The sequence below is a fragment of the Tyto alba genome, unplaced genomic scaffold (genome assembly GCF_018691265.1).
Source record: "Tyto alba isolate M040663 unplaced genomic scaffold, T.alba_DEE_v4.0 Super-Scaffold_9, whole genome shotgun sequence".
In the NCBI taxonomy this organism is placed as follows: Eukaryota; Metazoa; Chordata; class Aves; order Strigiformes; family Tytonidae; genus Tyto; species Tyto alba.
The window spans coordinates 23,353,334-23,367,927 of NW_024881330.1; the positions used below are offsets into that span (position 1 = coordinate 23,353,334).

At 39.0% G+C, this 14,594-nt stretch overlaps 1 protein-coding gene across 5 annotated transcripts in view; it reads left to right on the forward strand.

Moving 5' to 3' along the window:
• The window catches only part of SNX31 (sorting nexin 31), a 29,799-nt gene extending 16,173 nt beyond the window's left edge, over positions 1-13,626 (forward strand). For 4 of the 5 annotated variants that reach the window (XM_042786078.1, XM_042786080.1, XM_042786081.1 and 1 more), the window contains 9 exons: positions 1,715-1,805; positions 3,495-3,582; positions 5,521-5,590; positions 6,143-6,235; positions 6,898-7,101; positions 7,636-7,731; positions 9,601-9,675; positions 10,689-10,748; positions 13,421-13,626. In XM_042786078.1, the coding sequence (XP_042642012.1) occupies positions 1,715-1,805; positions 3,495-3,582; positions 5,521-5,590; positions 6,143-6,235; positions 6,898-7,101; positions 7,636-7,731; positions 9,601-9,675; positions 10,689-10,748; positions 13,421-13,516 (873 nt within the window). In that variant the 3' untranslated portion in view covers positions 13,517-13,626. The remainder of the gene's footprint in view (positions 1-1,714; positions 1,806-3,494; positions 3,583-5,520; positions 5,591-6,142; positions 6,236-6,897; positions 7,102-7,635; positions 7,732-9,600; positions 9,676-10,688; positions 10,749-13,420) is intronic. The other variant, XM_042786079.1, reaches the window with a different exon arrangement.
• Positions 13,627-14,594: the final 968 nt, after the last annotated feature.

Consider the following 14,594-nt stretch of genomic DNA (forward strand, 5'->3'; position numbering starts at 1 on the left):
TATTTAGCTTTTGTCATTGTAAACGTTCTACCACATTCACTGTTCTGCAGTGGAGGTAGATTTTGCAACCATCACTCCCTAACATCCTGGTGTTCAGACAGCATATACCAGCTTGTGCTTTGATCTAAGAAATAAAATAAGTCAAAATCCTACTGAATCAGAGATCTGTTTGACATTGCTGGAAAATGCCATCTGGTACACAAGGGATATCACATTGAAGCTCTGTGGCTAATTTCTTCAAGTAATTTGTGGGGACTTCTTTGCACAGAGGCAGAGTGAAAGATGGTGCTGCTAATATTCACTTTGTCTTCTGTGTTTGAACTTCTGAAACTTTTTTCCTGTTATGCATGGTGTCTGAACCGAGTTTGAGGCAAGTGATTTTTACGTTCTCCTGCCCTCTCAGGTAACACCTCTGATATTAGCAAGTATAAAGAAAACCTCGTGAATGTGTTTTTTAATTTTAATTCAGAACAATTCCTCCCAACCTGTATTTAGCTTGATGTCTACTTTTTTTTTTTTCCCATGCACAAAAACATTGGCTTTTTAAATGAGCTGTTACAGCTGGAGAAAACCCTTCTGAACTGTGGTGATGAGCGAATTTACAATGCTGTCACTGTGACAGACCTGGAAATGTTTTGGGATTGGCATCCTTTGCAAGAGGACTGAAAACCAGTACTTCTACCTTGAGCTCAGACAAAGAAAGTCCAGCTTCTCTGACCAAAGCATGACTCCTCTATCGGGTTGCACAATCTGCCAGATGAACTATGACAGGAGTGTTCTCAGGGGTGGAGAGTTTTCTTACAGTTGCCACACCACCTCCTGAGCAAATTCAGGAGATTATGGTTGCTGCAGAATTTAGGAATGTTCTGAGAGCACTGTGCTCTTTTAGGTTATGGCTGCTTTAACTTATGCTTTGATTTTTCAGGACCTAAAACAGAACAAGACTGTTGCCCCAATCTGATTTCAGCAGTTTCTGTGCTCACCTCTGCCTGATTTTTCTGTCCCCACTATTCCACTGTGCAGCTGGTCCTGCAAATAGTTTCTGCATTTTCTGTTGGTGCTACTTCTGCTCTTTTCCAGAGAAGATGTAGAGGGGTCACAGCAAGCTAGAAATAATCCAAATGTCAAGATGGATAAGATTTTTCCACTTTGTGCACTGTCAATAATGAAAGCTCAACAGAGCTCAAGTCTGCTCTTGTTAGAAGCCTTTACATAGAATTGTAGAACCCTACAAGTAAGACTGGTGCTTTCAGTAAAGGGACAGGACTTCTAGATATTTCCTAGAAAAACAAGAGGACTCTATCAGCTTGGAAAATACCCCAGTCCTATAAAAATACGTATTTGTGATGCTCACGAGCAATGCTGTTAGCTCAGAGCACACAGTGCTCACTGTACAACAGGATTTGAGGATGTGAGTAAATAGCTGGAATAACATCGCAGATGCCTTGTGTTAGAGGGTACTTAAATGCATGGCAGAGTAGTAAACATTTTTTCATTTTATTTGATTTTTATGTTCCTTTGTGAGGAGTTTCATAAGTTTCAAACTCAAATGCTGCAATATGGGTATGCTTATATTTGCTTTTAAATGGGCAGTTAAATGGGACACAAGGGAAAATTTAAAACCAATTAAGTTACATTAATAGGTATTGGAACATCTCTTCCTTATGGATATCCTAACGGATAGCTAAGCTTCTGACTTTCTTTATTTTTAAAGGTTACACTGTGCAGGATGGGACTATCAAGAGAATTAATAAAATATTTTAGCTTATTTTTCTTTCAAGATCATGATGATGGAGTGCTCTCTGGTAAGTTTTACAAGGTGCTTAGCCTTCCCTTTAAATTTTTTTTTTTTTTAAATTTTAATTTTTTTTGGCTTCAAACAGTGACTGAACCTGGAATCTGAACAGAGCTTGCATGAGCCGTCTCAGGCTGAAAGACCCATCCTGTCTGGTAAACCCCCTCAAGCCCTCTCCCCCTGTGGCTTGGAAAGAGTGTTAGTGGGGAACAAAGTATAGCAATAGATAACATGATGTGGGGGTGAGACTTTCACATACAAATATGTCCCTTTCAGTTTACAAGACTGAAGCAACTTTACCACATGGGAACTATTGGGCCTATCTTCTGGACAGGCATTTAATCAGGTGGATATACCTACATAAACCAGTTCTTAATTTACAGATCACATGCCTAGTTTAACAATGGGACAGGAAACATTTTTCTTATATTTATAAACAATGTCTGTGGCTTCCTTTCATTTATATCATGACATGTTTCCTTTCTTAACTGACACAAACTTAAGTTTAACCATGATGGTACTGAGCAAGCTGTAAATATCAGGGTTGTGAGTCTCTTTATGGTCATAAAATGTGAAGAAGCTTTTATGTCCCCATTGGTCTGCTGATGTCTTGTTTTTCATGTGGGAGGCTGGATCCAGGCCTGGGACTGGGATAAACTTGGGCCACATCAGGGAAGTGAACATAGTCTTTGCTGTTGACTGGAGTAAAGTTAGGCACTGCAGCTTGTCTGCGTGGCCTTGACAAGTCATTTAGCTCTTCTCAGTCTTCTCATTGGCATAAAGGTGTTAATGTTTTTCTGAACCTTTTCAAGATGAAGGTCCAGTAGTGAACTCAGGCTTACTCAGTGGGGTAGGAACCTTACTGCCTGTGTCTATTGTATTTATTGTTTCCCTGCCCCCTTCTCTCTGGCTGTGAAAGGTATCTGAGTACACAGAATCCCTGGCTGTTACTATGTCTCAAATGTGTCTGGATATACCAGGTTATATACCCTTCTACTGCTATTGCAGATGGATTTATTTTTTGCTTTGTATTGTGATACAATCAGATACACAGGAGAATAGAAAAGTTTTTCAGTTGATTACATTTCTATACATCTTTGATATTCCTCCTAAATACGTCAAGTCCAAATGTAACCCACAGTCCACTGCCAAAAAATATTTAGATGCTCACGTATTTAAAATCATATGTTTAAGTGTTCTGCTGAATTGTGGTACTGGCTTAGAAATAAATGCTTACAGGTTTGGGCCTTTAGGCTTTTTTTTTTTAAGTGAGCAGGAAAGTAGTGACCTCTGAAGAGTGACATGCTTTTTTTTTTTTTTTTTTTTTTTCTGTACATTAGTTATACTGCTCTTGTCTGGTGTTCTGTTCAAGAAAAGCACCAATCCTGGAAGCTTGCATTCACACATCCTTTAAATGCAGAAACTTCTATCCTGCTTAGCTGTGCTTTGAGTGAAGGATATTCTAGAAAAGTATAGTCTAAGGGAGTAGAGATATTCTGTAAGTAATAGTTATGTAAGTTTAGACTCAGAGAAGTGAGAAGAATAACAAACCTTTCACCTTACTTTCTCTCAGAAAGTAATATTAAAGTTTTCTTCTCCAAAAGCACATTCCTAACCAGCACTAACTGATGTGTGAAAGTAGCTGGGCTATTTCACTAGATTTCACCAAATGTCTCTGTGGTTTTTCTTCTTTTTCCAGTGGTGAAAAAATTGGCAGAATTTGAACTTCCTTATGTGAGTCTTCAGAGCATGAAAGAGTTGGACTGTAAGCTTGGGATCAGAAAGTGGTGAGCAAGAAGCTTAAGAGAAGCTACCAAGATTCATGACAACTGCTATAAACAGAAGTCCCTTTAACGACTTAAAGTCTTCAAGCCTCAGCAGTTGACTCGTTTTCTCTGAAGCCAATTTGTTATTGGAATTGACTGGTTTCTGTGGCCCTGCATGTTTTTAAATGTTGTCACTGTGGTATTCTGGAAGCGTCCTTTACTGTATTTAGCTATTTACTCCCCATCTTTTTCAAAATCTATAGAGGGGTGCTTTGTGGCTGCTTGCCTCCTAATTTTTATACCTGCATAATTCAGTGGCCACAAATGGGAATTTACCTGTAAATATTACAGAAGAGGACTTTGAGTTCTGAGTTGCAAGCTGCAACTCTGGGTGGAGATGGATTACTTTTTATCTGAAGTGGTCATTTCTGTATAATAATGCCTGAAGCCATAGCTTGAGCATTTCTTTTGGCAAGTGGCCTGGCATAAGCAGCAGAGAACTCTTCTCCTTTTATTTGCTCACACCTTGGGGTCCTCCTCAATTATGCTGATAGAACTGTGTGGGCAGATGTGATGAACTGGACTGGTGAGCTAACTGGACTAAAAATAAGTTGCTGGCTGTTTATTTTTACTTTGGTTTTGCTGGCCTATTTTTGGCCTGGATCAGTCCCCCAGTCTTGCTTGCTGTGCAGCAAGTAGTTGTGCTAACTTGTGGGTGAGGATAAAGCCCCAGGACAGGGAGTCTGGTGCCAGAGTCCTGCTTGTCAAACAGTGCCCTGAGGGTGCAGTTAGGCAGTATAGCTGAGCCAGTCTAATGGCTCTGCTGTGGTTGTGGTCTGGTCTAATTCTCCTTACAATGGATGGAAGAAAAAAAAAAAAGGAGGGGAGGGAAGGGAATAGGTTTGGGGTTTGTTTTTTGTTTTGTTTTTGTTTGTTTGTTTGTTTTTGTTTTTTTCCCATGTTTAGTGAGTTGTATTGGCTGCATCAGATGAATGTTAGAGCAAGGACCATAGTTGGGAACAGAAGAGGAAGAACAGACCATGCTTTTTGGTGGCACCAAGCAAGGTTGCATGGCTTGAGGGGATACAGAAACCCGCTGCTTGATGCTTGGAACTTGTCTGCTTTAAATCTACTAGGCTAGGCCTTGGCATCTACAAAGTTTTCTCTGTTTCCCTGTGTGTGCCCTTATAAACTGCAGAACCTAGCAGCCTAATGAAAGAACTGTGTGGTTCTAAGCCATGACAAAGCAGCTGTCTGAGTAGATACTTCTCCATCTAGTGCTGCTTCAAAGCCCAGAGGTAGGAAACGGCAGTCCTGGGGTTGTTTGTGCGCTGCAGGAAGCGTATCGCCTGTGCGACATGAGCAATACAGCTGTACTAGCCATGGAGCCAGCCCTGCTCTGTCCGGGCTGTCATGTAGACTTACCCAAGCTGCTTTAAATAAAGTGGTTCAAGCTAGCTGTTGCAGCATGGCACTTGGCTAACAGTATTTAACTTGCTTTGCTGTACTGCTCTGGTCCTGCAGCAGTTCTGCAGTAGTTGGTACTGCAGCTAGCTAGCTTGAGGCTAGGTCTGGTATGTCAGCACTGCGGCATGGCAGTGGATGCTCTGAGGGTCTTACCAACTTTTATGTAGACAAACCGCCAATTCTGTGAGAGGAAGAGGAAAGTTTTAGTTCTGAATTGTAACTGTTATGTTTGGTACTACCAAAATCAAAGTAGAGAGATTGGATAACCTGAGTTTAGTGTATTTCCATTCTGCTACAATGTTTAAAGAATGAGTCTAGTGTATGTTTCAAGGCCACAACTGTTTTTCGGTTTGCCTTTTTTTTTTTTTAGTCTGGTGAGTAATGGGATCTTTCTGGGTTGTGCTCCCATCATATTTAGCTGAAACGTAAAAATGCCATAATTAGAAGCATATCTTCATATTTTATTTCTTTTTTTCCCTTGGCTTGGAAAAGGTATATGGATCCTTCTCTTGATACGCTGCTGATGGATTGTAGAGCTTCATTGAATTTGCTATATATGCAGGTAAAACTGAAAGGTCTCTATAATTTTAAAAGTTAACTTTCCCACATTAATTTAATCTTTTACAAACATTTCAAGAATTTGTATAAATGGTTTCTGTTTAGCACTGCTTTATTGCGCTTTTCTAAGTGCTGGGTATAGCTGTTGATTATCATGTTATGGTGGGGTTTTTTTCCTTCAAACTCATGTACTAGGGATTCTAACTTATCTGTGTTTTGTGCATGGGAAAAATATTGCATAAAAAGGACATATTTAGGTATTAGTCTACTCTATTTTCAAGTGTGTGTATGTGTCTGTATGTCTCTATGTAGGCCCTCTGCCATGATATGAGAGCATTTAATTTCTGAACTGTAGGTGTGTTGAGTTGTACTAGCTTTGGAATCTATTGATTCAGGATGGAAGAACAGTATAGAGTGAACTTGACCGAAAATCAAAGGCCTCGTTTAAAAACAAAAACAAAAAAAAGGCTTTCTCTGTGTGTTTCTGAATGTTTGTGTGTGAAAGGAAATACATTTTTGTTGACTTTTTTGCTATTTAAAAAAAAATTCTTTTAAGGCAATCCAGGAAGTTAAGAGGAATTGGGTTAAACCAACAGAAGGGCAGATGCAGGAACTTGAATTTCTACAAAAAAATGCAAACAAAACAAAGGTAAAATGGTACTTTAAAAACAATATAAACAGATCAAAGCAGTGGGTTTTGAAGCAATGATACTAGGGGCTGTGACTTTAAAAATAGGATATGGTTTTGTGGAGTGGTTTGAACTAGAAACTCAGGTCTCCCAGCTCCTGGTCAGATGCTGAGCCACCAAATAGAAAAGGAGGTTCTCATCTCTGATAGCATTTTAAAATAGCCCAACAGAATGACTTGGATCCCAAGAGCTAGTGAGATGTTTTTGACTGAATCCTAGCCTCTATTTGCTAAACTTAAGGTTTAGCAAAGGTTTGTCATCCAGTTTAAGAAATCAGATGGAAATTCAGACTACAAGGACTGCTGTTCTCAGTACTTCTTACTGATTAGCTTTATTCCCATCATCACATCTGAAAAGTATCCAAAAGATCCAGCCCATCATATCGGCGGGGTGGGGTGGGTGGAAACCACGCTTCTGAGATTGGACTTGTGAGCACTATTCTCTGAATCGAACACTGACATATTATGGTGAATCTGTGTCCTCCCAGGTAAAAAGAGTATTAGGAACCTAAAAGATATGCCTTGTTAGCATTTTTTTTTTTTCACACTCCTCTGCCCCCCCCAATCACTAGATTTCACTTGCCTTTACAGCAAATCACTTTAGTTCTGCCTTTTTGATGCAGTTCCTGGAGCTGATGAGAGAAGTGCAGTTCTATGGATACGTACGGCTTGATCCTTGCATTTGTGACTACCCAGAAGAAGGCTGCTCAGCTGACATCTATGTTGGCAATAACGAGATTAACTGCTGCATAAAACTGCCTACTAACCAAATCAAAGAGGTCAGCTTTAAAATCAACAGGTTAAGAAGGTGGCAGGTTGCTTTTCTTGTAAGTACTTCAATGGCTCTGTATCTGAATTCACTTTCTCTTCATGAAAACTAAGGTTGTCAGGGAAGGGCAGGTCTGGGGAGAAGAGGATGGTCTGGTTTAGGTCCCTTCCATTTGCCCATATTGCCCTTCAAACCTCTTCTGAAACATATTCCCTTGGCAGCCTTTACATCAGTAAACTATGTAGCCTTACTCTGCTATGTCTTCTCCCTCCTGTGTATATATTCCATGTCATACTTTACCTGCCCCTTTCCTTTCCTGTTGGAGGTAGAGTTGTCAGTTTTGTATGGGAGTGAAAGAACTGCTTTAGCCAGCCTTATGCTTGTAAAGACTCCCCCTTCCTGCCTCCCACTTACTTCCTCCCCCAGGAGAAGTGTTCTGGTACAGATCTTCAGCTGTTTTGTTTCATATACTGTATAAAATGAATCTAATTGACTAATTCTGATGTCAGGCTGAACACCTTAAAGCTGTTTTTAACTGTTTCTTCTGTTCATTTGTCAGTTGTAGGGTTTTCTGTTTGTTTTTCTTTTTCAGGGTGCTACAAAGGGTGGTGAAGATGACACTTTGGAGCTCAGATTTGAGTACAATGATTCAGGCACATGGCAGTGGATAATTTTGTACACAAAACAGGTTAGTTCTCAGTCCTTTTAGGAAAGGATCAGAGGAAAATGTAATCAAACAGCCACAGGGCATCTTTAAAAGTGGCTAGTCCATCTGCACCAGAGTGCAGTGGCTATGCTTTCAAGCAGGTTAGCCTAGGGATAGAGTCACATGGGGAAGAGTGTCTGGGTTTCTAACATAAGGGGAAGAGGATTTTATCTTTTTTTTTTTTTTTTTTTTTTTAATTCCATTTAAGAGAAATGTCTAGCACTCAGCAGCAAGCCTGGAATGGAGTGTGGAGAGGTGCTTTTTATTTACTCAGTAAGTATCTAAAATCATCAATTGGTCAGACCCACCTCAGGTAAAGGGTTTCCATTTTCCACAATAAATCCTATTGTTCAAATATAAATAGATACCATATTAACACAGATTAACAGAGAGTGTGAATATGTGACATCAGAAGTATTTTTTAACATATAAATAATTCTTAAATAAGACTTTTATAGAGTGCCATTCCTCCCACTATTTTCAGCCAGCTCTTTAAAGCGAAAGGTATCCAAGAATTCAAGTCATCCATCTGTGGTTGTGCTGCCTAGCAAATAATCTAGACTCTGCAGTATTGAAGACAGCACCAGTCTCAGTTTAGGTACAGAGCTTCTATAAAAAGTATAGAGCCTGTTATCCAAGTAAACTGTTTCTCTTGCCTCTGAGACCCACTCAGCAGCAGACAGGATTTCTGAAATAGAATCAAAATGTTTAATTTTTCACATATGAATTCTGAATTCTGAGGTGGTGATGCAGTTCATACAGCTATTTAGTAAATGTTAATTTCCTGCCATGCTTAATTTTTTTGAGAACGTGAGCCATAAGCAGTATGTTTTCTAGTTTCTGTGCTGTTGGAGAACAAAAAAAACTAGAATTACTTCAGTTTTAATTCTTCTGTGAAATCTATTAGGGTTGTGCTTGATGTAGTGACTTGTTGATTAGAAAACCTGCATCCCACTTTCCTCAGAAGTGTAAGGAAGAGCTAAAGACAGGAAAGGTGCTGCTGTGTGGAAGAAACAAGGGTTTGATCCAGGAGCCCACTGCAGACAGTGGAAAGACTGGATGATTTGGAGCTTAGTCAGTGATGGCTCCCCCCTCCATCACGGATCTCATAGGATATTTTGTCTTGGATTCACCTCTCAGTGCTTGATGCCCTACCTGAAATGCTTCACTTTGTAGAGTAAGCAGTAAGGTGCATCTCCAGGGTGCAATTCAGACCTTCACTTGGGCTGCATTATTCCAGGGAGGTGTACATGCTCATCGGACAGCATAGGGAACTCGGAACAACTCCATTCCCCTCGGAGGTGCCTCTGCTAGATACCTGATGTGTGGGATGAATGCGTACTGGTCTGTTCCTATTAGCTGTGCAAGATGCAACTCTGAGCTGCTCTACAAACAGTTGCAGCCATCTTGTGTAATCGCCAGGGGTTTGATTCTTCAGCAGTGCTGAAGGCCTGTGAACTCCCGCTTGCTTCATTTGTTGAAGTGGTTTTGATGCCGGTAGTGCCACATTTGATTAACCTTACTTAGCCTTTGGTGTAATTTGGTAGCCTTTAAGGTAGGAGCCACAGACAACTAGAGAGAATAACTTGCCTCGCAAAACCAGTCATAAAAACTCTTATTCTCCACTCTGAGCAGTGCTGTGAGGGTTAGTCATGCTGAGGCTGAGCTTTCAGCAATGGCAGCTAGTTTGGTGCACTGTGAAGATGTTAAGCACAGAGTAAAATTAACTGAATTAGGGAAGTAATAGTTCAGTAGTTAGGGACTGTAACCTTCTGGTAAATGAGGAATGGAAGAGTCGAGTACATCTTTTAATAGAAGAAATCAGAACATTCTCTGGTATATCTTCCTTAGGCCTTTTTGCTCAGTAGCTGCTTGAAGAAAATGATATTGGAACAGATGAAGGCAGCCAAAGAAGGCCAAGAAATGGTGAGCATTGGATGTATGTTGGTATCTGAATGTGTATTTAAAAGAAATAAGCCTGCTACTCTATCATTCTTTCAAATGTGCTGAGAAGTCCTACTGAGGAAAAGGATCTTGCATGTTCCAACATTTCAGTACAGAATTAATTGGCTAAAGAGTACATTTGCTCAGTTTTACTGAAATAATATTCTGAATGTTAAAGATGGTTTATCATTGCAGTTTTAATAATCTGTTTTGCATTCTTTCTCCTTGACTTTAATTTTTGCTGGATATGATAAAGGATATCCAAGATAATTTTTGTATGTTCTGCACTACCCTGTTGTATCCATTTCTGGCTTTTACTTTTTCACCACCTCACTTGCTTGCTCCATCTGCTGCATCTGTTAGACCAATTTGAGATCTGTGACATTCACACCAAGAAACTTTTTGGTTTTAAATAGAAGTGTTAATAAAATAAAAATCTGATTTGTTGCTAAAATACTTCTGTCTTTTGTGTAGGTCTTAAGGCTGAAAATATGTTTAGATACTTGTTATTTTAAAAAATAATTTCCAGCATTAATAATGCCTTTGTTTAACCTTGTGACATCTAAAGACTTTGAATGTCTGCTAACTGAAAACTTCTGAAGATAAAAAAGGAATGTGTGTGATCTTCTAGACCCATGCTGGTTACAGTGAGCAATGGGGCAATGAACAGCATGTTATTTCATAGCTTTAAACTATAAGCGATTCAGATGAAAATATCAATATTAATTTTGGAAAAGACTTGATCTCTTTCATTCTAAGTTGATTTGTAATGGAAGTACAGTGAACCTCTAATTATGGTGATGAACATTCAGTACTTAAATATTCGGGTAGCTTGGACTAAAACAGAAATATGAGAGAATGGTAAATGTACCAGTTCATTTCCTATACTGTTTCTGCTGGGTTTAACTGAATGGTGATTTGCTCAGCTTTTTTTGCTAGAGTAGTTGGGAGAGCATTTAAGCTTATTGTAAGTTTAAATTTTTCAATTTTCTTAGGAGATCAAGATGCCTGAATCCACAAAAAATAGTAAGAAATCCAGCATCCAACAAAAGCAGGTTAGTAGTGAGAGAGTGTCTCCAAAATGTAAATACAGTGTGTCTTGCTTAGCAGTGTTTAGCCCAACCTCCTTTTCTGGTTAGGGAGACTCATAGTAAATTTAATAGGAACTTCTTTGGGTAGGACAAGGAGCTGAACTTGAATTTTGGGAGGAAGAAGGGGGCTAGAAACATGTCTGAATAAAAATTTTATTTTAGTGTGGTGGGTTTAGTTACAACTTGCTTCGTTTTATTTGCTTTTTGCTAGTGTTTCTGAATGATACATTTGAAGTTTACAGAAAGCCATAATATCGAGAGAGAGCAAGTGTGTATATCCACATGCCACTGCTGATGTAGTTTACAGACTTGTACTTGGATTCCACACTGGGTTTGTTTATGAATTCATTTTCCCCTATATTTTGGAGTTGTACCGTTTTTCAAAATTTTACCTGTTATGTGATAGGAATGTATATGTATAGATATGTAAAAGCTGTAATTCCAAATTCATTTGCTGGAATCAGTATTCATAGTTAATAGTTCCCGAATAGCTAAATGGCTAAAAGATGTTGTTATTCCAGATCACTTGTTGAATACGCAATAATAAATAAATGGAAAGGGAATAATGTAAAGTGAATGAAAATAAATACCTCTATTGATTGGCCAAAGGGAAAATATTTTCAAAAGAGAAAACCAAAATCTAATCTGAATTCAGAAAAAAAGTAATGTTGCTATATCTTCAGAAACAGCACAAAACCAATCACTAACTGCTCTTCAATAAGCAAATTGATTAACCTGTGTGGTGGGTTTTCTTGCCCCTTTCTTTGAAGTGCTCTGTACTTGTCACTGCTGGAGACAAGATTCTCGGTTGGTTGTGGCCTTCAGTATCCACAAATAACTTGGAAATTATAAGAAGGGAGACAACACTCTGAATAAACTTGCATCTGTGGTGAACACTGAAGGATGCGGTTCAGTGGCCTCTGGTAGAGCTTTAGCAAGGGCTAAGCTGCGTGGCACTCTGGGCTCAAGGCAATTGTTCCGACGTGAACATATTCTAACATACCTCCTCAACTGAGCAAGATGGACTGTGAATGCTCCCTATGAATTTTCGTGAGGAGAGCAGCCTTGGACAGAGCAATGTAAAACCACTGAGCTTATCAGCTGTGTCTGGCTGGTGCAGTGTCTGGCTGCTGCTATGAAATGCAGTGAGCTAAGAAAATTACAGCTGATAATTAGAGTGGAGTTAAAGCAAGTCAAGGTATGCTGTTGCATTAAACAGTGATCATATGGCACACCATGCTTCATTTTATACAGCAAGTTTAAAGTGGTTTAGACCTTCATGTACCAAGCTGTGTTATTAAATGGAGAATTAATATAAAAACTTAAACCGTGCTTAGCTAACTTCTAAATGTGTGATTGTAATATCAAGGTTCTTAAGGCTCCCCTTTCCTATTCCTCTGTTTCTCTTTGCAAAATGCTTTGAAAATGTGTTAAAAGTGTATCTTTGTACATTCTCAATTGAAAAAGTGTTGAGTTGGGTTTTTATAATTTTGCCATTAGTATCCCTCAGAGTCTTGCAAGTCTTTGCTCCAAGTTGATGGAAAGTTTAACTGCCTGCTGTCCAAAGACTTTGACAAGTTACACCAAATATTTTCTGCTGACTCATGAGAAGAAAAACTTAACTTTGATTTTCTTTGTCATCCTGTAGGAGTATACTGATACTACTAGATTGGCATAACAGCCTGTAAATTCTTGTTTGAATAGAGAATCTTGTGCAGCAGTAAGATTTATTCAGAAAATCAAAACCAATCTTTCGAATTGAGATAATAATTTAACTATTGTACAATAGGTGGACTTTGTAGATAGTGAGGCTGTGCTGTAGACTGTGCCTTCATCTAGGCAATTCTGCTGTTACGTCTTTTAGAAATCTTGAAAAAACAGGTATGAAAACTTCTACAGAGATAATCTATGCAAAATTTGGTTCTACTTTCCTAACACCTTAATGTTAGTTATTGCAGTATGGTTGCCATAGCTCTGTGATAAACACTTTCAGTAGGGTTTTTCAGGACATTTACTTTACATATACGTATCAAAATACCATGTTGCAAGAGGGAGAAGAAAAATCTTTGCCATATATATTCCTAGTACAACAGAAAACTGCAGATACATGCAATGGAACAGTATAGTTTGCCTGCTTACACCTTGGGTGCTTATAGTTTGCCTGCTTATACCTGCCAGGTGATGTGGTGTTAGGAAGTTTCACATGGTATGTGGTACCTTTTAGGAAAAGTAGAGATGAAAGGTGTCATTAATGCAGGTGTTATGGTTAAAGTTAAGAATGTGTAATTAACAGTAGACAATCTAATTCAGAAGGCCTAGTAGGCAGTTAGAGTACCTGTACGTATGTCCTTGTGGTCACTACAATGCCAAATAACATGTCAGCACATTTAGAACTGCCCTTCAACCTGCACCATATTTAGTATATTGCAATAATAAGCCTTAAGAGTAGAAACAACTGTTCTTGTGTCCTATTCCAGCAGAAAAAAACCCTAAATTATTCTCTCTGAAATCTCTTACAAAGAGATCAACCACTGTACCTGAGCAGTATCATGTCAGACTTTCTAGCTTATATTTGTATCTACCTATAGTTACTGAAATGCATATACTCTTTTAACCGTTTATTTGTTCCATTGCAGGTAGTTCATTCGGATTTTATATCAAGGAAAAGCTTTTTGGTTCGGCCAAATGAAGACAACTGTGTATTTGAGAAAATAAGAGAAGAAGACCTGTGATAATTTAGTTGAGATACTCTCTTTCACAATGAATTATCTGTGGGTAATAAACTCACTACTGAAACCTTGAATTATAAGGGCAAAAAAAAAAAAAATCTTCAGTGTAATTCCTTGCTTTTGCAGTGTTCTCTTAGTATTTAAAACTTTAGTGAGCCAGTTTGAACGGGCACTGAGAATCTGGAGATGTTTTGCATACATGCTTTTTTTTTTTTCCCCTCAGACTGAAAGTGTTAGGGCACAAAGGGGCTAGTTAATTAGAAATGGTGCTATGATGTTAGAGGAGGGGAAAGTATTTACATGTCAGTTTATAATGTTTTTGTCACTATTGGTGTAATTAGTGTGATGGCTGAGTAGGCTCTTGCCACCTCGAGAGTGTCTGGAAAAGGCAGATATTTCATGTGATCATTCCCCTTACCAGGATCAGTCCTTCTTTTCAAGCAGAACAGATCTGTGGTGCCCTTACTGACCTGCTGAGGTACCATCGGTGCAGGTTCAAAGGATGCTGTACTTCGGAGAAAGAAGGTATTAATACACTCTCTAGCACAGGAGGGGGAGGGCTGCCAGCTGAATGTATGTAACTGCATCAGAAGCTGAGCTGGTTTATACTGGTGCTGCTGGGGCAAGCACCTACCTGCTGTTGTTGGATAAAGGTCAACACAGCATTAACCCCGTCACTGCGTTGTTTGCTACTGCCAGAAGACTAAAGTGCCTAAACCGTGCTATTCCATATTATGTACCAGGTTTGAAAGATCTTTGATTCTTCTTCCTGTCTTTGCTCTGAAAGGCAGGATCAGGTGTGAGAACCAGAACCACAGAGGAAGGAAGTGGAAACATTTTTTTTAAAAAGCCATACTAATACTTTTGGGTAGGTCAAGTAACTTCAGCCCTTCCACTACACCCTCCTTTTTTTGTTGTTGTTTGGGTTTTTTTGTTGTTGTTTGGGTTTTTTTTGTTGTTGTTTGGGTTTTTTTGTTGTTGTTTGGGTTTTTTTGTTGTTGTTGTTTGGGTTTTTTTGTTGTTGTTGTTTGGGTTTTTTTGTTGTTGTTGTTTGGGTTTTTTTGTTGTTGTTGTTTGGGTT